This window comes from Rhineura floridana, chromosome 3 (genome assembly GCF_030035675.1).
Source record: "Rhineura floridana isolate rRhiFlo1 chromosome 3, rRhiFlo1.hap2, whole genome shotgun sequence".
NCBI lineage: Eukaryota > Metazoa > Chordata > Lepidosauria > Squamata > Rhineuridae > Rhineura > Rhineura floridana.
In genome coordinates, this window is record NC_084482.1 from 196425140 (window position 1) to 196448046 (window position 22907).

Sequence of the window (22907 nt, forward strand, 5' to 3'; positions counted from 1 at the left end):
AGGTTCCTACCTGCTCGTGGTTACTGCCTGTCTCTAGGCACCACCAGGGACTCCACCAGTCCGGACCGCTCTCTCTTATGGTTTCTCTCCCCGCTCTAGCACAGATCTCAACAGATCCCCCTGCTAGGCAACCACCAGTAACGTCCCAATACTAGTATTCCCAGAGACTCTGAATACTGGTATTGTTATTCTCTTCACCGCTGCCACCATTTGTTACAGTTCCCCTTCAGCCTTGGTCATTACCTTACCCTCCCTTCTGGTCTGTGAAACCCCAGCCAAGGATCAGGCCTTTGGTAAACCAAATTAAGTATTTATTACAGATAACAAAGCTAACAAGATTAACAAGATTTCTTCTTAAGGCACATAAGCATATGGTTTTACTCAATACTAATCCGAACTCCACCTCCCTCCTGGCAAACAACTCTCTAAACCCCACCAAGCAACCCACTCAGTTCTCTTCTCCCCCCCCCCGATTCCACTCTCACTCTTCCTTTTATACATTCAGCCATTTTAAACACTCAGCCAATCATCTCACATTCTACTGCCCATTCACTCCCCCTCCTCTTTCACTCCAATTACCATGTATCTTCTAAAACAACAACACTTACCATATATACATTAATATAGGAACATCACAGAGTCCCTCAAGGATCAGTATTGGGACCTGTACTTTTCAACTTGTTCATTAATGACCTAGAATTAGGAGTGAGCAGTGAAGTGGCCAAGTTTGCTGATGACACTAAATTGTTCAGGGTTGTTAAAACAAAAAGGGATTGCGAAGAGCTCCAAAAAGACCTCTGCAAACTGAGTGAATGGGCAGAAAAATGGCAAATGCAATTCAATATAAACAAGTGTAAAATTATGCATATTGGAGCAAAAAATCTTAATTTCACATATACGCTCATGGGGTCTGAACTGGCGGTGACCGACCAGGAGAGAGACCTCGGGGTTGTAGTGGACAGCACGATGAAAATGTCGACCCAGTGTGCGGCAGCTGTGAAAAAGGCAAATCCCATGCTAAGGATAATTAGGAAAGGTATTGAAAATAAAACAGCCGATATCATAATGCCGTTGTATAAATCTATGGTGCGGCCGCATTTGGAATACTGTGTACAGTTCTGGTCGCCTCATCTCAAAAAGGATATTATAGAGTTGGAAAAGGTTCAGAAGAGGGCAACCAGAATGATCAAGGGGATGGAGCGACTCCCTTATGAGGAAAGGTTGCAGCATTTGGGGCTTTTTAGTTTAGAGAAAAGGCGGGTCAGAGGAGACATGATAGAAGTGTATAAAATTATGCATGGCATTGAGAAAGTGGATAGAGAAAAGTTCTTCTCCCTCTCTCATAATACTAGAACTCGTGGACATTCAAAGAAGCTGAATGTTGGAAGATTCAGGACAGACAAAAGGAAGTACTTCTTTACTCAGCGCATAGTTAAACTATGGAATTTGCTCCCACAAGATGCAGTAATAGCCACCAGCTTGGATGGCTTTAAAAGAAGATTAGACAAATTCATGGAGGACAGGGCTATCAATGGCTACTAGCCACGATGGCTGTGCTGTGCCACCTTAGTCAGAGGCAGCATGCTTCTGAAAACCAGTTGCCGGAAGCCTCAGGAGGGGAGAGTGTTCTTGCACTCGGGTCCTGCTTGCGGGCTTCCCCCAGGCACCTGGTTGGCCACTGTGAGAACAGGATGCTGGACTAGATGGGCCACTGGCCTGATCCAGCAGGCTCTTCTTATGTTCTTATGTTCACACAAAAGGGGGGGGTCATTGCCCTCTCTCCACTCATCAAAAGCATCGATCTGATGACTGAGGAGGGAGCAATTTGTATTCCCATCAAGGTGCTCAGCTCCAGTACTATCCACTTGATGTTGATCCTGCTATTTCCACTGCCTAAATAAGTGTGGTTTTTTTTGGGGGGGGGAAATTTGCTTGGGGTGCTGGATGAGGCCCCTGAATGAGGGGTTAGCCGTTCCTGCTTTGTTTGAAGGGCTGTCCAGCCCAAGTCTGGTTTTAAGATAAAGAACCCTAAGAGGGAGAGCACCTTGAAGACGTCCATCCAAAGTTAGCTGTCCCTGGACAGCTGAGCAGGCACACAGGTCACCTGGTCAGTGACACACTATTTCCCCACTTTGGTGAGATGCATTTATTGCCTTTGTAATGATCAGAGTGTTGGACTAGGACTTGGGTTCAAATCCCCACTGAGCCAAGAGACTCACGGGGTGACCTTGGGCCAGTCACTGTCTCTCAGCCAAATGTACCTCACAGAGTTGTTGTGAGGATAAAATGGTGGAAGGGTAGAGCCACATACACCACCTTGACCTCCTTGGAATGAGGTTGCATATAAATGTAATAAATACCTCAGGTTAGGGGTTCCTTAAAATGGTGGTCACTGGAGACTGTAGTACCTTTGTGATATATGGTTTACGTGCACACACAAACAGGCAGAGTATAAGATGGAAGGCTCACAGCACTCCAACAAATTCCCCCCACCCCCATCATGGCTTTGGATTCAGCTCAGAGAGCCCCCTGGCCCAGGGAGGAGGGAAGGCCGTCCTCCTTCAGCTCACCTTACAAGTCTCCAGTTAATTTAGTTTCTATGGAACACGTTGGTCCTTGTTTGACACAATAAAGCCAATACTTACAAGACTTGGCTACAGCCATTAACTTAACAAACAGACTGGTTTGACCACTTTTAGCACAATCCAGTCTCACAGCTACAAGACCAAAAGACTGGAGATGATCCTGAAAGGACATCTAGACCACCCCCATCCTATAAAACTATCTTTATTTAAAAATTGCCTTTGTCAGCTGATGTTTTGGTGGTGTGGTACTCTAGTTAGATCACTTTGGGGGCATTTACAAAATACCCAGAAATGTACCATTCAAAACCAGCAAGCAGAAAAGGAAGCCTTATAAATCAGTTACTCAAACAAATAAAAATTAAGCCATGATACACAGTATTTCTTCTTATTCTGAGAGACATAGAAGACCCTCTCTAGACTTGTGTGGTCAGTTGTGTACAGATGTTTGCAAGTTTCATGATTGCAGCTAGCTGTTAGAGATCCCACTAATAACAGCAGAACTTGTGGGAGTTTCCAAACCAGACACCAAAAATTCAGCTGAAAAGCGTATAATTAAACATGCATGGTATTTTAAAGTTTACATCCCCTCTGTTCTGTCCGCAGCCCCCTTGATGAAATTGGCCTCATTTCCTTCCTGGCGTTGCTCATCCCCATTGCATGACAGATATACATTCAACAGGCAAAGCTCCCCTATCACTTCATGATACTTCACCTGTTTAATTAATGCATGTTATCCAGCTATTAAAGAAGTCCTCTTCCTGGTTAGAGCCAAAAGCACTTTAAGAATGATTCAAAAGCCCTTGCTATAAGGATTGCCAGCCTGGCCTTTTGCCATTAAAAGCACTGGATGCTCAGACATTAACAAGTGATCATGTTTGGATTACAGCAGTGTGTTTCTCCCCCCCCATGTCCTCTAAAACTGATATGGGGTTTACCCCGACCCTCTGGAGAGATTTGGGGATAATGCGGGGTGTGGGCAGGGGGAGGAGAAGGGGAAAATTCTATTGTGATAGTGCTAATCCTTGCATTGGTGCAACAATTTAGTTGAATACCACCCTTGGGGCCTGGTTTCCTGAAGGATTGTCTCTTCTCACCTGCCCTACAATCCTCTCCTGATGCCATTTCTGGTTACCCTTGCCAAACAAATTGAGGTGCATGACTATACAAGGTAGGGTTGCCAGGTTCAGGGCCTGAGAATGATTCTGTATCTTTAAGAGAAGAGAAACTTCAGCCAAGTACAGGTTTTCTTGTGATCTTCTGTATCTTTTAAAGTTGTGCAGGGGGAAGGGAGAATTTCACTTTGTGGTTTTTCCCATTACAGTGTTGCAAGAAAACCTGCACTTGGCTGAAGTTTCTCTTCTCTTAAAGATACAGAATCATTCTCAGGCCCTGAGCCTGGCAACCCTAATACAAGAAAGGGAACCACCACTGAAAAGGCTCTGTTGTGGAATGCCCTCCCTAGAGAGGTGTGCAGGCTCCTACATTACAATTTTTTTATGCTGCCAGGTGAAGACCTTTTCATTTACCTTGGCCTTTCAGTCTTCAAAAAGCATTTAGTGCTTATTAGATAATTTATATACAATGTTTTCCCCAGTTTTATTCTACTGCTGTTTTATTCTGTTTTAGTTTTTATGTTTGTTTCATTTTTATATTTTATGGTTTTAACTTTTACTGTAAACAGCCAAAGAGAACTTTTTGTTATTGGATAGTATATAAATAAAATAAATACATTTATCTTGGTGCCAATAAAAGTTGCCTTGCTAATAACTGCATGTCAACCCGTTGTTAAAGGCAGAGTTACAGCAGCAAGTTAAAACGTTAGCAGCATAACTCCATATGCACTTAATATAGACTTAGTATTGTTGGTCCAAAAAATCCAATAACAAGCAGCCAATAAGTTTAACAGAAATTTGATTTGCACAGGCAATTAGTAGGTGAAGCTTTTTATAGTATGGAGCTAAACTGGAGCACCTGCAAACACCTGTAACTCCTCAAGGGACTTTTAAAGAGACAGTTACAAAAGATGGTTCAAAAGTCGGTAACTACACTGCAGCCATATGAAACCACAACCAACTGGCTCTCTGTGAGGAAACCTGTAATGTCATCTGATACTCTTCTACTTTGGATTTTATGAGCCTGCTGGTGTGGCCTTGCTTTTCAATTATTATATGTTTTCCTCCTGAAGAAGACCTTTTGAGGCTGAAATATATTTGGGCTATTGATAATTATTTATTTAACGCATTGACATACCTGGGCCAAATGGAATCCCACCTGAGGTCCTGAAGTCAAACCGAGAGTGGTGGGCTCCTCCGCTAGTTAACCTTTTCTCATTGATTAACAGCTCTGGGAATATTCCCTCTATATGGAGCAGGGCTATTATTATTCCCATCTATAAAAAGGGCCCAGGATATGACCCTAATAATTATTGCCCCATAAATCTCCTCTCTATTATTGGGAAAATGAATGCTTCTTATCTTGCAAAGAAGTTGAAAGATTGGGGCAAGTCTTCTAATATCATTGGCACGGAACAGATTGACTTTAATCTGATCATTGTTTGACCCTCTCCAGTTTTGCTGAAAAATATACCAATTTACTGGCAGGAAAATTATTTGTCACTTTTACCGATCCCAAGTCAGCATTTTACTCTTTTTCTCAGGAAATTCTATGGAGGACACTAGAAGCTCTATCTGTTGTCCTCGATCACTGTATTTAATAAGATCATTATATCATAACACCACTGCTCAAGTGAGATATGGCTCTGATCCACCTCATGAATCCTGTTAATTCCTTCAGGGAGGGTTAGACAAGATTGTGTGTGTTAGCCCCTTTATTATTCAATATTTTTCTTGCTGCCTTAGCACGTGCATTGGGCTTAATAGACTCCCACCCCCCTTAAGCTGGCCTCAGTAACGATTCCTAGACTCCTGTATGCAGATGATACATTATGGTCCCAGATCAGATTGGGCCTAAAGAGAGCACTGGCTAGCTATGAAGACTATGGTAGAGTTAACCAACTAACTATTAATTATGCCAAGACTAAAGTCTTCGCTTTTTCTAAGAACCGAACCAGATTTAGCTGGAAAATAGATAGGCGTGTGATCGAACAGGTTGATTCTTATAAGTACCTGGGTATCCATTTTCATAGATCCTGTAAATGCGTAGCCGTAGTGCACAGAAATATTACAATTGCAAGAGTGGAATATTGTTCAAAACCAATTTTACACTTCTTTTTCACTAATGATTGTAGGTTTGTTATTATAGTTATTTATTTATTAATTAAACTTATATACCGCCCGACTAGCAATAGCTCTCTGGGCGGTGAACATCAAAAAATACAATAAAATTACACAATCTCATAAAACAGAATATATAAAAACTGTACAAACTGAAATCAGATTACAACAATTTAAAATTAAATTAACTTAAATTAAAATGCCTCAGAGAAGAGGAAGGTTTTAACTTGGCACCGAAAAGATGATAGTGTCGGCGCCAAGCGCACCTCCTCGGGGAGACTGTTCCATAGTTCGGGGGCCACCACTGAGAAGGCCCTAGATCTTGTCACCACCCTCCGGGCCTCCCTATGGGTTCCTACCACAGTGGAGATTTTAAAAGACTAAACTAATTTCTCAAATCCTCTATGGAGTTGCAGTGTGGGTCACAGACCTGCATCCCTCTATTGAGAGGGTCCAGTCTTCATTTCTGCGATCTAATCTAGGTGCCCCAAAATGTGTAGTTGGCTCAGTTCTCAATCTAGAGGTGGGCCTATGCTCACTAACAAGCCTGGCTTGGAGCAATGCTCTGTGTTATTGGATCTGATTGCTATACAGGGAAGTTGCAGATTCATATGTTCATCTGACATTGAAGGATTTATACATCTCTCTTTGGAAAAAAGCTCCATCACAAAAGATCTCCTCACTTGGCCTTTCGATTACAGAGCTGTATAGGCTTAACAGCTTGCACACTAAATTTTTGGTCAACCAGAGAATTCTGGATATTGACAGAGAATGATAGCCCTGTCAAACCGCTCCTGCTCCCCTATAGTCCTAGGACTAAATGTTCCCCTTATTTCGGCAAACTATCTGTGCCAAAGTATTGTTGTCATTATGTGCCTTCAAGTCGACTACGACTTATGGCGATCCTATGAATCAGCGATCTCCAACAGCACTGTCGTGAACCATCTGTTCAGATCTTGTAAGTTCAGCTCTGTGGCTTCCTTTATGGAATCAATCCACTTCTTGTTTGGCCTCCCTCTTATTCTACTCTCTTCTATTTTCCCCATCATTATTGTCTATTCTAGTGAATCATGTCTTCTCATTATGTGTCCAAAGTAGGATAACCTCAGTTTCATCATTTTAGCTTCTAATGGTAGTTCTGGTTTAATTTGTTCTAACACCCAATTATTTGTCTTTTTCGTGGTCCATGGTATCTGCAAAGCTCTCCTCCAATACCACTATTCAAATGAGTTTATTTTTCTCTTATCCACTTTTTTCACTGTCCAACTTTCACATCCATACATACAGATCGGGAATACCATGGTCTGAATGATCCTGACTTTAGTATTCAGTGATACATCTTTGCATTTGAGGACCTTTTCTAGTTCTCTCACAGCTGCCCTCCCCAGTCCTAGCCTTCTTCTGATTTCTTGACTATTGTCTCCATTTTGGTTAATGACTGTGCCAAGGTATTGATAATTCTTGACAAGTTCCATGTCCTCATTGTCAACTTTAAAGTTACATAAGTCTTCTGTTGTCATTACTTTATGACATACTTTGGACACATCATGAGAACACAGGATTCACTAAAAAAGACAATAATGCTGGGAAAAACAGAAGGGAGTAGAAAAAGAGGAAGACCAAACGATATGGATTGATTCCATAAATGAAGCCACAGACCTGAACTGACAAGATCTGAACAGGGTGGTTTATAACAGATGCTATTGATGGTTGCTGATTCATAGGGTTGCCATAAGTTGAAATTGAAGGCACATAACACACTCAGAAAAAAGCTGAGCAAGGGGAAACATGATAGAGGTATATGAAGACTATGCTTGGTGTGGAGAAAGAGAATCAACAGAAGTTCTTCTCATAATACTAAAACACAGGGCCGCCCAATGAAGCTGAGTGTTGGAAGATTCAGGACAGTAATTCTTCATACAGTGTATAGTTAAACTGTGGAATTCACTCCTACAAGCTATAATTTGGGTGGCTTTAAAAGAGGATTAAACTAATTCATGGAAGATAAGACTGCCAGTGCCTAAAGATATAATGGCTGTGTTCTACCTCCACTTTACTTCTAAATATCAGTTGCTGGGAATCACAGGTGAGGAGAGTGTTGTTGCACTCATGTCCTGTTTGTGGGCTTCCCATTGGCATCTGGCTGGCCACTGTGACAACAGGATGCTAGACTAGTTGGGTCTTTAGTCTGATTCAGCAGGACTGTTATGTTCTTAACAACATCTGGAGGACCACAAGTTAGCACTTCCTATCCCTCAATGACCAGTTTAAGTCTTGCAGTGTTTTTTTGTGTATTTGTAGCACTGTGGTTTTTGTGACCCCATTGTTCTTATAATTTCTGAAAACAGATTTTCACATTTATTTCTGTTCACCCTAAGAGGGAGAAAACCCTGAAAAATATCGCGCATTGAACAGCATCTTTTGGGGTGTGGTAGTGAGTTAACAGGGAAGATGTTAGCAATGAAGTTCATTAAATGTGAGTGAGTAAAAGAATTCCACTCAGGAGGGATGCTAAAGAAGGAGGCTTGGGAGGGTTTTGTGTGTCTGAGTCATCAAAACTCAAAAGGCACTGCCCTGCCTGAGTTCTCAAAGAGAAAATAACCAAAGCACACCAGCTAGCTTGAGGAGGAAATTTCCAGATTTCTGTCATAGCAGCAGCCTCTGATCAACAACCAGTTCTTGGTTGAACGTACTGTGATCCATGGATGCAAAGCAGAAAACCAGTTAAAACGTGTTTGGATTGTAAGACAAAGGGAGGATTGGAATTTTTTTTGGATAGGTGGGGCGAAACCCTACAAGTTACAAAGCTATTCTTGAAGGTGCTTGAGTTTCGATGTGAGAGATTTATTAGAGCACTTTTGGAATTCCTGTCCTAAGAGATGTGGGGTGGATAGTTACTCAAACGGACAAACAAAGAAGAGGAGGAGGAAGAGACATTTTGGAACAAGAGCCTGGCTGAGGAAAGTGGCTGTTTTGGGGGGGGTTTTTTGAGTCTCTACAGATGAGTGGATTTCAAGTGTTCCATCCTTGAGGGAGCTTTTCAGCATGAATTGATTTGCCTGCCAAGCAAGTGTTGTGGGTTGGCAGCAGAATCCCCAAGCACTGCAAAAGATTCTGGCCTGTGTGCTTCTGACTAAGGCGTGGCAACAGTTTTGCAGAGTTCCTGGCCAGGCTTGTTCCGGCTCACTCTTGCCCCTCATTAACATCCCCCTGTAGTTGCACAATGCTGGGGAACACAGTTGCACAGTTAGCAAACTTTCCACCATTAGTGAACTTCTCATGGGGGATAAGCTTTCAAGGTATGCCATTGGTCTAGACTGAATAAAATTAATATCAATAATTTATTAGACATGTTAGTCACTTGATACGTGAAAGCCTCCAAGCGACTTGAAAATGGGAATGGACTGCCTTCAAGTCGATTCCGACTTATGGCGACCCTATGAATAGGGTTTTCATGGTAAGTGGTATTCCGAGGGGGTTTACCAGTGCCTTCCTCTGAGGCTGAGAGGAATGACTGGCCCAAGGCCACCCAGTGAGTTTCATGGCTATGTGGGGATTCAAATCCTGGTCTCGCAGGTCATAGTCCAACACTCTAACCACAACACCACACTGGCTCTCCCAAGCGACTTAACACGTTTATAAACATTAATATAAATATATTATACCATAAAACAAAACAACCCCCACAACAGCCACAGGAAGCTTGGCAGCACACTAGATCAAAACAATATAATCTCAGCCTATCAAAAGGCCCGGGGGGAAAAAGATGTCTTTCCCTGGCACTGAAAAGATGTCAGTGAAGGCGTCAAGTGGACTTCACTGGGGAGAGTATTCTGCAGACAAGAAGTCACAAGTAAAAAGGCCTTCTCCCCTGTCACCACTTATGTAAGCCAGTAGAACTATTTATTATACTTCTGGCTAACAATTAAGAAGGCTTTAAAAGGGGATTAGACACATTCATGGAAGATAAGGTTGTCAGTGGCTACTGGTCATGATAGTTGCATGCTGCCTCCAATATCTGAAGCGGTATGCAACAGCAGTCTGGGTTGCAGACTGGTAAGCACCTCAGACGTGGTGGCAGCTGTATCTGTCAAGGGGGGGCTTTTGATACAGGGCAGTGGCGGGGCAGCAACACAGGAACAGGTCACAAGCATGACTGGGCCCATGGTGGTTGGGGCATGCCAAGACTGGAGGCAAGGGGTGTTTGGCAGTGCCTCTGTGTGTGTGGAGGTTTAGGGACTGTCTCAGAGTGGGAGGCGGTGGTTTGGGAGTGCCTGGGGGGCAGTGGGGATGGGTTTGGCATGTGAAGTAAACAGGGAAAAAGTCCCTAGTATGTTAATAAATTCCAGAGCCCTAGCTTTCTTCTCTCTCTTCAAACCTACTAGGGACACCTATTCCCATTTTGCTGCTTCGGGTGTGTCCACCTGTGGTTTCTCCTAAGATCAGGGCACACATATTTATTCATTTTTATTTATTCATTCCATTTATATCCCGTCCTTCCTCCCGAAGGAGCCCAGGGTGGCAAACCACATCAACAATACAACAGCTTTTGTAAAAGCAAACATTCTAAAAACAGTTATCTCAAGGTTGCCAGGAACTGTGTCTTTCACCCATCAAATGCCTGAGCAAACAGGACGGTTTTTACATTTCTTCTAAAAGTCAGTAACGACACAGTCAGCACACCTCTAAGACGCACGTGTGCTGAGCTGAGCCCATGAAGTCCACACCTCTGCCTGGCAGACAGAGATAACAGCGAACAGACATAACAGCATAAGGTTCCTGTATATACACACACACACACAAAAGAGGAATCAGACCGTAGTTTTCTGAGGTTTGCTCTCATTTTTACTCACAAGAAAAAATAGCGTAAGAACAGCCCTGCTGGGTCAGGCCAAAGGCCCGTCTAGTCCAGCATCCTCTTCTTACAGTGGCCTGCCAGATGCCTCAATGGGAAGCCTGCAAGCAGGACATGAACACAGTAGTGCTCTCCCAATTGTTTTCAAACTTGTCAGAGATGGCGGCATTCCCACCCATGATTTAAGGCCAATGGAAGGCAGGGGACACTTTCTGTGTGTGTGTGTGTGTGTGTGTGTGTGGGATTGCTGCTGCTGTTTAAGTGTGACCTTAGCTCTCCTCTTTATCCCCACTCAGTTTTCTGATCCTGCTAGCTAACCCATATGCAATACCATGTGCCAACAACGATGCCATACGCAACCTAGCAATCTATACCATATGAACTAGCAATCTGCTAATCTATACCATATGAACTAGCAACCAATGTGGGCCTGAGCTATGATGGGGGCAGGAGAGTGGGGACAGCCCCACTCTCCCCATAAATGCACATGAGATAGTAATGTTCACCTGTTCCCACGAAATATGCAAGACAACTCACTGGGTTGTATTTAGTTAAGTCATCCTTGGAGTAGACCCATTAAAAGCAATGGGCTTAAGCTGGCAACCAATTTAAATTGATTGATTTCAGAGCTCTCTGATTTAGGCTGCACTCCTGTACACATTTACCTGGGACTAAGTCCCACTCAGCCCAATGGAGCTTGCTTCTGAATAGACACGTACTGGATTGCAGCCTTAGCAGCTACATTAGTCATGAACTTAAGTCAGTGGGTCTTGAAGTCAAACTGGTCAGCTAAGAAAAACAATTCAATGGATGTCAGGTGATTTGACAGGTGAATGGCCCTGGCCTGGCCTGTGGGATTTGGGGACATCAGGTCCCGGACTGCCATCTGGATCCAATTTCCCACCCCTGATTTAGCCGGATTACAACACATTGCTCTTTTCCTCACAAGTAACTGTGGAATTTGTATTTTTGTCTTTTACTTTATGATGTGAACCATCTTGAGAGGGCTGTATAGCCCTTTAAAGCAATAAACAATAGCCTAAATGCAAACATTTGCCACGCCTTTGATTGCAAGGTTTGTTGTTAGGGCTACCAGGGATTGGGTCTTGGAAACAACTGGCAGCACATCCACACAGACGTTCCTCTTTTTTCCTTTACCAACTATGCCATGACTGCCACCAGAGGGCAAATGGCTAGGGAACCATTACGGAATAAGATGACCCTTGCTGTGCAAAGAAATGTGAAAAATAATTGCACATCTGCCAATAGGAAAAAACTGAATTTCAGCAAATGTTCAAAGTGCAAATCTGAAATATTAACACTGAAGGCTAGCTGTTTTTTTTAAATCAAGTTTATTTTTGTTGAAAGAAGTACTAAGGAGTGTTAAGGCAACAAATGCCAAAGGTCTATGTTTTCTACTGTATTTCAAACGCCTCTAAAACTGCAACAGCATAATCACAAATGGTGTGAATTGAAACTGGGAAACTGGCTGAGGATCTCACCACATTCCAAAAGCATTAAGTCACTTGCAGCAACTGCGTTCTGTGGCACCCTAAGGGCTAAAACTTTTGTTGAAACATGAACTGTAACATTATTATAACAAGTACCTAAAGCTACTACTACTACTAGGGAGGTGGAAGTCTTGCCTACACAATCTCATACCACAATAAATTTGGCAATCTTTAGAGTGCCACAAGACTTTTCGTCATCATAGGTCATTTTTGTCCCAACCTAAATTAAAGCAAGAATATGTGACTAAAAAACAAACAAACCCAAATTATCCTGATTTGTTTCTGTTCTGCTTAATCCTATGCCTTAAATTAGTTGACCATGGTGTGTGTGTGTGAGTGAGAGAGTGTAAGAACTGTGTTGTGAAAGAAAAAAATAGATGGCTCAAGAGGAACAAGAATGCTACATGTCTGGATATGTATTTTATTATCTATTCTTTCAACACTGAGGCTATCCCATTGCATCCCTGATTGATGTTTCCACACTCTAGAAACTGCATAATATCCCCCTTTGCCTTTTCTGGGGCCATCCTGTTTAGATGTTATCTGATCATATCCCCCCACCTCTTTTCTTAAGTCCAATGCTTTCAAGCTTTCTACCTTTGCTCTTTTGTCTAAACCCCTTAACATTTTTTGATTGTTCTTTCAACAGTTCAAGAGGGTTGCAAAACCATGATGTTAAAAGGTAGAACTGGGACAAGGCAGCATTAAGGGGGGCAGGGAAAAGGGGAAAAATATTTGGCACAGTAGAAATTTGGGGGGTTTGAAGGGTGATCCCAGAGGGGAAATGACCAGCTGCTTAATGTGGTCTAATTTATTCATTCATTTATTTATTTTACCCAGGACTTACTAAAACAGATTACAGAGAATGTGCATTGAAATGCATCGATTCCTTCTGAAGGGCAATATAGGAATACATTGAATTACAGTTGTTGGTTGCTTGCATAGTGGTCTTTAGAGACCATTTCCACATGGCTAGAGAAACATAAGAATGTAAGAAGAACCCCTGCTGGATCAGGCCAAAGGATCTTCCTGTTCTCACAGTGGTGCACCAGTTGCCCCAATGGGAAACCCACAAGCAGAAACTCAGCACAACAGCACTCTCCCTACCTGTGATTCCCACCTCCCCACCTGCAACTGGTATTCAGAGGCACATTGCCTCTGACAGTGGAGGTACAACATAGCCATTGTGGCTAGTAGCCACTGATAGCCATGGATTTGTTTAATTCTCTTTTAAAGCCATCTAAGTTGGTGGCCATCTCTATTTCTTGCAGGAGCAAATCCCATAGTTTAACTATGTGTAGTGCGAAGAACAGAACCAAATCGCTGTTCCAAATGGCCATTGGACTACACTGAAATATCTTAGGGAACAATGATCTGTATGAGTGAGTACAGCCCCATTTAATCCACCTTGGCTGACTTTCAGATTGATTGGTGTTGCAAGCTGAGACTCTTCACTAGAAGGTTTTGCCCCCAGAGAGTCTTGTGGCAACTTCAGAGGCTAACAGATTTCTTTGTTTTCATCTGTTATTTAAATATTTATCTCCCACCCTTCCATCCTCAGTGTGACTCTTGGGACAGCATCTAACAACCATAATAGCATTAGTTTATATTGTAGCTCAAGCTTTTTTTAGACTGAGATCTGGTTCATGAGATGCACAAAGGTTTAAAGCTGCAATAAACCTATTTGAGTTTTTAAGATGCTGCAACAAGCCTTTTTTGCGCATTTGTTTAACAGACTAAGATGGCTAACCCTCTCAAACACCCTTTGCCAATCTAGTGTCCAGATCTTTTGTCCAAAACATTGGGGTGTGTGTATTGATAACAGCTGCTCTAGAAAGTCTGGGAAGCAATTCCCAAATTTTCATCTGTGTGGGAAACATGCAGGTGAGTATCCTGGGTTACAGTGCAGTCCTGTTCATGTCTACTCAGAAGTAAGTCTCACTAACTTCAATGAGGCTTACTCCCAGATAACGAGGCACAAGGTTGCAGCCATAGGAAAGGAGTGGGGGTCTAAGTAGGAGGCAGGTCAACTCAGCATCTTAAATATAAGAGCAAAAAGTGCTGGAATAGAGGAAAGAGGTGCTAGGATCCAGGCTTGGAAGTTTCCATGGGGAAACAGAAGCATAGTTTAGGAGCCACAGGCCAGAAGGTTGGAACTAGGACTGTTGGTTGTAGGTGGATAGCACACTCAGTTTTCTTTAGTTTGCAATTTAGAACTACTTTAATTTGTTTATTCAGAATATTTCTATCCCGCTGTATAGCCCAAAGGCGGCTGACAAATGCTTTGCACAATACAATCACATTTGAAAAAAGAATTGCAGGTGTGTTCAGGAATAACATGGTATAAAGTTTATTCAGGTAGTATTTTTTTGCCCTTGTTCCCTGGTGTTGCTTGTTTCAGAGAGGTAAAAAGTCAAGCCATAGTTTGGTGCAACATAAATGAGCCCTCTTGGCTTTTTCCTCCCCAACTTCCAATTTTGTTGCAAACCACCGAACTATTTTTGTTTATTAATCTTTTTATCCACTTCAGACATAGTGGAAAACTGAAATGTTTGCCACAAAATTATAAGTTTTAAACATCTCTGATCTACAACTAGGTGGCTGGACAAGGGTTATCCCCCCCCCCATATCAAAAAGAGAGATTTGTACCTTTATGAAAATGTTTCTGCAAAAAAAAAAAAAAAAGAGTTTTCCCTGCTGGTAATTTTCCTAATTTGGTAGGTTAAATTAATAATTGTTCCTAGTTGAAAGGACTCCGGCAAACAAAGTAAAGGATTTTTTTTTTGAGAGGAAGAGATTGGAAACAAACTCATTAGAAAATATACAAGAACAGAGGCAAAATACTTGAACTGGATTTTTCTCTTACCGAGACTGATGCAGGCAAGGACTGCAACACACAGGACAAGGAGTTTGCCCATTTTGTAGTTGTCGAGAAGGAGGGGGAATGATAGAATATCCAAGAGGAGCAATCCCGATGGCTATGAGTCAGTGAAGGGATTTATTCCCTCTGTGCTATATATATATACACATAAATACACATGCCCCACCCATTTGAGGCTAGGTTAGCTGGGAGGGTCTGGCAGGAGTAAACAAGCAGCCTTTGAGTGTCATATGATGATCCTCAGAGGCACTTTGAGTGAGTCAGAGAGGAAGATATTCACAGCAAGTGGGAGAGAGAGGAGCCAACTGTGATGGACACACTCTTGGTACTGATGATGCTACTGTCTGTGACAGCCATTCCTAAACAGAGTGTCCGCATGTCCTACTTTACAGAAGAGAGTCCTCTATTTGAATGGCTGTCAAGAGGACTGTCCTAATCTTCTGTCTGAAGGAGTCCTCTATTTGAACAGTTTCTGATCCAAGCCCTGTTAAAGTTGAAGAACTGTAAGAATGGAGAACCTGGAAGTTGGCTACCCTGACAGCAGATTGAGCAGGCCCACAGCTCACCTGGTCGCAGCCTTCCCTACAATGGGGAGATGTATTTCTAGATTGTTATTACGTATACAATTGTTTTTAATTGATTTTTATATATGTGATTGCGCTCTCTATATCTTTTTATTGTATTATAAATCCCTTTGGGATGCCTCATGGGAAGCGATTCATAAATGAAATAAATAAGAATATTTATGGGATTTAGATAGGGATTGGGGGAAGGAAAAGTTAAGTCCCCCCCCCCAGTGCACAGCAAACCTGGATTCATGTGCCTTCAGCAATATGCACCATCAATATTTTTCCCTGTCCAGTTTGGTGCACATATGCATCTGATTCAGGGTGTATCTGGGGCTGTTATCTTTCCAACCCATTCGGCTGTCCTCGTCAGCCAAGTTCAGTTGTTGGCATGCAGGTTCAGCCAAGTTCATACACCTGAACATCCAGGACAGTGTTATCCACGAGGCACCCTAGCATTGCATCCTGCCCGATACTTCACTTTAGTGCAAGGTGCTGCAAAATGTGCTATAATACTAATATACAGATAAATGAATAAGGAACTGGGGGTATGCACCCCAAACTAACCTTAGGATGGCTTCAGATCATATACCTCAAACTCAAGGGGAATGTTCTCTATGAGATACTCTAGGACAGGGGTTGCCAATATGGTGCCTGTGGGTACAATGGTGCCCTTGAGGTCTTCCCCTGGTGCCTGTGAAGCCTCTGAGCATCCCTAGTCACTGCCCTTTGCTCATGGGTGGTGAGAGTGCTTACACTTTACTCCCTTGAAATGTACATAGAGCTGAAGGAGGAAGTTGGGTGAGGGACATTCTTTCCCACTTCTTCTTCCAGCTCTATGTGCTTTGCAAGGCTCAAATTAATTCTACTGCATCTGATTTATCCAATCCCTTGGAGAAGTGACATGTGTATGCTTCCTCTCTTTCTGTCCCTTGGGTGAGTCTGATCCTGGGAAGGGGGAGGGAAAAAAGTGACTACTTGGAGTGGTGCCCACAGCACTCGCTCAAAAATCCAAGTGTACCAACACAACGGAAAAGGTTGGTGACCTCTGCCCTAGCATCCTATCCACCCCCACACTTCATCTGGCCACAAGGCACTTGCACCCTTGCTGTGTATGGTACAGACCAATCATTGCCAATGTTTGTAGAAATCAATATCCTATTAGCTGCATTCTTTCAGAAAGCCCCAATCTAGCTCTAAGGTGATTCTTCCTTTTAAAAAATTCACAAAGTTCACGATGTTTGTTTATGGAAAGCCCCAGCAATTGATTCAATAGTTTCTTCTGGCTTCTGAACTCTGATAGAAGCAGGTCCTCTCATAAGCCACATTCCTCTTGGTGATGAAATGGGTATCAGACTTGGCCAGAACTCTCTCACAGCTGTGCTTATGGCCTTTCTCATGGCCATTGACACTGCGGGCTTCGTTCCACATGGAATCTGTGAGTGGATTTATGTGTACTTTTCCTTCCTCCTTGTGGAGTTTTGCGGCCAGGAGAAAGTCAGCCAACCTCAATTTCCATTTAGGCCATGCTGCAGGATTATCAAATCTGAAGGCTTTTGGAACAAGGAACTCCACCATTTTCTTTGCTTTATTAGGAATGTGTCAGTTTAAAATTTGACTTCGGACACTATGTCGTGCAAGAGCTCAAGGACCCACTGGTCAGGAAGCTAGACGTGACTTTTATTGTCCCTCCCAAACAAGAGCAAAACTCATGACTCTACCCAGATACAAATAAGTTCAGTGCCATCTGGTGACTAAACTGTACAATGACACTATTGACACCTAGAGATGTGGGAGAGGGGGGGAGAAAAATCTGTAAGTTGACTATACAGTGACCATGCTGGCTGGGGCTGATGGGAACCGGAGCCCAACAGTTTTTGGAGGGCCACATGTTCCTCACCCCTGATTTCAATTTTCCATAACAGCGTCCAGTGGCATCACTAGGGTTGGTGTCACCTGGTGCGGTAACTCATGGTGTCACCCCCATGGACTTCCTCCCGTATCAGACCATACAGAATCCTTAGTAATGTTTTTTATACTAATGTTACTCGTTGTCCCGTCCAGAGCCGAAAGAATGAGGCTGGAGTGTGTGTGCAAGTAAATCTCGTTTTATTAGAGTAATGGATACATCAAAGGCATTGCGCTTCATAGGAAACCCTACGCTAACTCACTAGAGTCCCTAACTATACTCTAGACATGCTCTGCAGCGTGGGAAGGAAGTTGACTCAACGACTCCCCACTGGGAGCGGCAGGCTTATGTAGGAAATGTTTTTGAACGTAATCTCTGACTCTTTCGTAATTCCTGTCTTTGCCCTGTCCGTTTCTCGTGGCGACGGGAATGAGAAGACAGGGGACGCGCATCCAATGGCTCATCAGAAGACACCTGCTCCCGACCAACGGGCTCGAGGTCAGGGGGCGGTGCCACACTGGAATCCTCCTGGGAACTGCTTGACAAGGGAGGAGCTGGCACTGTCTCTGAAGCTTCCCCCCACAAGTCCTCTGCATCAACTGGGGGTGGCGCGCTCGCCTCCTCGGAAAGGGCGTTACTCATGGGAACTGGCTGGGGAGCAGGCTGCCCCCCTCCCGCATGGACCTGCTCAGACACAACAATCCCCAACTCTGCTTCTTCTGGCTGCGGAGGCGCCTGAAACTCATGCCTCCCCCCTTCCTGTCCTTTCTGAGTTGGCTGCAGCACAACATCATCCCCCCTCCATGCTTTAACCCTTCCCACCCCTGAGGTCTAGGTTCCTCTCGATAAGCCTCATGGAATTCTCTCACCAAAGTCGGGGCGTGCACATTCTCCTCTGTTTCCCAGGAACGTTCAGTTGGATCGTACCCCTTCCAATGAATCAGGTACTGAAGATGCCCTTGGCGTTTTCTCGAGTCCAAAATCTGTTCTACTTCATATTCCTCCTTCCCCTCTACCAACAACGGCGGTGCGGGCTCCACTCGCGGACGGTTAGGGTCGGGGGCAGCGTCCTTGGTCAACAATGCCCTGTGGAAGACTGGGTGCATCTTGAAGGTGGGTGGCAATTTTAGTCTGTAAACCACAGGGTTAATCTGTGCCTCCACCTCAAAGGGCCCTACACGCGGATCCTGCAGTTTACGACACCTGCCAGGCATAGCTAGGAAACGTGTAGAGATCCAGACCTGGTCTCCTACTCGTATGAGGTCGCCCTCTCTCCGATGCTGGTCAGCTGCGTGTTTGTAATCTGCTTTGGCCTGTTGTAGTTGCTCTTGGAGTAGCTGTTGCATAGCGTGAAGTTCCTGCAAGTAATCCTCAGCGGCTGGGACTGAGAGACTGTCTTTTGGGGCAGGGAAGGCTCGGGGGTGGTAGCCAAAATTGGCGAAGAAAGGAGTCTGTTGCGTGTGCGAATGCACAGCGTTATTATAGGCAAATTCTGCTAAATGCAGGTAGGACATCCAGTTGTCCTTCTGATACCCCACAAAACAACGTAAATATTGTTGCAAAACTGCGTTGACCCTCTCGGACTGGCCATCCGTTTGGGGATGATGGGCAGACGACAGTCTCAGCTCACTTTGCAGCAACTTCCACAACGCTTGCCAAAAATGCGAGGTGAATTGTGTGCCCCAATCGGAAATCAGGCTGTCTTGCAGTCTGTGCAGCCGATACACATTTTGCACGTACAACTTGGCAGTGTCTTGAGCGCTTGGGAGCCCTGCGCACGGAATGAAGTGAGCCATTTTCGAGAAGGCATCAACGACCACCAAAACTGTGGTTTTCCCCTGCGAAGGTGGAAGGTCTGTTATAAAATCCATAGTAATCATTCGCCAAGGTCCTCCTGGAGTAGGAAGGGATTATGTACTGTAACGGTCTTGGGGTGGGATTGCTCAGAAATTCTGGCTTCCTTGAGAGGGCATCAACCCGCTTATTCTGTGCTTGGGAGATATAATGAATTTTGAAATGGAACCGTGTGTAGAACTGAGCCCAGCGCACTTGTCTCTGATTGAGTTTACGGGTGGTATGAAGACTCTCTAGATTACGATGGTCCATGCGCACCTCAATTTCATGCTGCGCCCCTTCCAGATGGTGTCTCCAGGCTTCAAAGGCATCTCTAATGGCTAATAGCTACTTTTCCCACACAGTGTAGTTTTGTTCAGAGTCAGTTAACTTTCTGGAAAAGTAGGCACAAGGCATCAGTTCTCCCCCTTTCTGGGCCGGTTGCAAAAGAACCCCTCCAAGAGTGACGTCCGATGCATCCGTCTCTACCACAAAAGGGAGCGCCGGGTCGGCATGCTGTAGTATGGGTTCGGTAGCAAACCTTCGCTTCAGGCTCTCGAAAGCCTCTTGTGCAGCTTCTGTCCATTGAAAAGGTCCTGAGCCCTTCAGGCAATCCATGAGCGGTGCGGTCTGATGGGAGTAGTTGGCTATGAAACGATGGTAGTAATTCGCAAAGCCCAAGAAGCATTGCAAATCCTTCTTGGTCTTGGGGGTTGCCACGTGAGTACACAACAAACTTTTTCTGGGTCCATTTCTACTCCTGCTGGAGACATCCGATACCCCAGAAAGTCCAACGTGGTTAGGTCAAACCCACACTTTTCCAGCTTCGCTTAAAGACGGTGTTCCCGTAACTTCTGCAGCACTGCCTGCACATGTGAGTAGTGTTCCTCGGGAGTATTCGAATAAATCAGGATATCATCCAAATACACTATCATAAAGCAGTCCACAAAGTCCCAGAAGATGTCATTCATAAAATTTTGGAAGACTCCAGGTGCTCCCGACAACCCGTATGGCATCACCAAATACTCAAACTGACCGTAACGGGTCTTAAACGCAGTCTTCCATTCATGACCTGCCTTAATCCTCACCAAGTTGTAAGCTCCTCTCAAGTCCAGTTTCATGAAAATTTTGGCTGAACGCAACCTTTCCAACATTTCCCTAATGAGCGGCAGTGGGTAACTATTGGGGATAGTGAGCTGGTTTAGGGCTCGATAATCATTACAGGGATGGAGCTCCCCCCCTTTTTTCTTCACAAACAGCAGGGGTGCACCAGCTGGGGACCATGAAGGGCGAATGAAGCCTTTCTTCAAATTGGCGTCCAGAAACTCCCTTAGCGCTGCCAACTCTGGTTCAGATAGAGAGTAGATCTGCCCGGTGGGGATGCGTGCCCCAGGCACCAAGTCAATGGCACAATCATAGGGCCGGTGAGGAGGGAGTTGCTCCGCTTCCTTTTTATCGAAGACGTCCCCAAAACTCCCATACTTGGTGGGCAAAGTTATCTCCCTTGGGGGAGGCGCCTCTGCCAACACCTGTGGCTCCTCTTCAGGCTGGCAATGTTGATGGCAGTACTTGGAGGTAAAAACCACCACAGCTTCATCCCAAAAGATTGTGGAGTTGTGCCTAACCAGCCAAGGCATACCCAACACAACTGGGAAACGCGGCAAGGACGCCACATAGAATGACAGGTCTTCCAGATGTCCAGGGACCTTCACTTCCACGGACTCAGTCACCCGAGTCACCCCCCCAGACTTCAGAGGCCGGCCATCTATAGTTTCCACTGCCAACGGCTGACTCAGTTCTCGTGTGGAAATAGCATGATGTAGCGCCAACTCTCGGTCTATGAAACAAGAGGATGCTCCGCTGTCGATCATAGCCTTGGCTGAGAAGCTCTCACCTGAGGATAGGGTGATGCGAATGGGCAACAGAAGGACCCCTTGGGAGGGAAGGGGTTGTAACGGAGGCTCAGTGTCTGTGGCACCCCCCAACTCTCTAGCCTCTACGAGAGCTGGGATGTGAAGTTTTCCGGTGGCTGGGATCTTCCGGTTTTGGCTGCACAATTTCTGGCGAGGTGTCCAGACTTTCCGTAATAGAGACACAATCCTTCTCTCCAGCGTCTTTCCCTCTCCTCCTCTGTCAATTGTGGTCTAGCCCCCCCAATCTGCATGGGCTCCTCTCCTGAGACAGTAGGGATGCCAGGATTGGGCACGGGGCGTGCACGGGGCAGCGGAGCAGCAACCTGACTCCATGACAGCTCCATTCTTCGCTCCAACTTTCTTCCTTCTAAGCGGCTGTCTATCTGCAAACTCAGTTGAATCAAACCCCTCAGTGAGTCGGGGTGTGTGGTGCGCGCCAGTTCATCCAACACTTCTGGACTCAGTCCATTTCTGTAGAAGTACATCAATGCTAGGTCATTGTAGTCCGTCTCCTGAGATAAAACACGAAAAGCATTTGTGTATTGCCCTACAGACCCCCTTCCCTGTCTCAGGGTCTCTAGCTGGTGGGCTACCGTCTCCTTGCTCTGGGGGTCTCAGAACATATCCCCCATCGCATTCTTGAAGGCGTCAAACTGGCGCAATATCTGGTCGTTGCGAATCAAATACGGGGTGGCCCATTTTGCCGCTTCCCCTTCCAATAAACTGATGATGAACGCCACCTTCGCGTCATCAGTTGGGAACTCAGCTCTGCGTACTTGAATGTACAACTCACATTGGGCTAGAAACATGTCAAACTGTTCACTCTGGCCTCCGTATCGCATGGGGAGCCCCACTGGAGACTTCACAGGGGCTGCCGCCCCGGGGGGCGCAGCCTGGACTTGGGCAACCAAGGCATGGAGATTCTGGTTATCCACTTGCAAGGCTTGCATTGCGGCTCTGAGGTTTTGGTTCTCGGCTTGTAGGGCTTGCGTACTCACTCGGAGGTTCTGGTTCCATGGTGATAGGTACTCCCCCTCTTGCTCCGTTCTGGTCCATGTCATCCGCCATGGGAACAGGTTCGAGTAGGGATGGTGGTTGAGTCAATCTGTCCCGTCCAGAGCCGAAAGAATGAAGCTGGAGTGTGTGTGCAAGTAAATCTCATTTTATTAGAGTAATGGATACATCAAAGGCATTGCGCTTCATAGGAAACCCTACGCTAACTCACTAGAGTCCCTAACTATACTCTAGACATGCTCTGCAGCGTGGGAAGGAAGTTGACTCAACGACTCCCCACTGGGAGCGGCAGGCTTATGTAGGAAATGTTTTTGAACGTAATCTCTGACTCCTTCGTAATTCCTGTCTTTGCCCTGTCCGTTTCTCGTGGCGACGGGAACGAGAAGACAGGGGACGCGCATCCAATGGCTCATCGGAAGACACCTGCTCCTGAGCAACGGGCTCGAGGTCAGGGGGCGGTGCCACACTGGAATCCTCCTGGGAACTGCTTGACAAGGGAGGAGCTGGCACTGTCTCTGAAGCTTCCCCCCACAAGTCCTCTGCATCAACTGGGGGCGGCGTGCTCGGCTCCTTGGAAAGGGCGTTACTCGTGGGAACTGGCTGGAGA

The 22907-nt window shown here is 45.0% G+C and overlaps 1 protein-coding gene across 1 annotated transcript in view; it reads right to left on the minus strand.

Moving 5' to 3' along the window:
• Positions 1-15191, minus strand: part of LOC133380983 (sperm acrosome membrane-associated protein 4-like) — a 37573-nt gene extending 22382 nt beyond the window's left edge. The window contains exon 1 of the mRNA XM_061619293.1: positions 15051-15191. Within this exon, the coding sequence (XP_061475277.1) occupies positions 15051-15102 (52 nt within the window). The 5' untranslated portion in view covers positions 15103-15191. The remainder of the gene's footprint in view (positions 1-15050) is intronic.
• Between the last annotated feature and the right edge of the window lie 7716 nt (positions 15192-22907).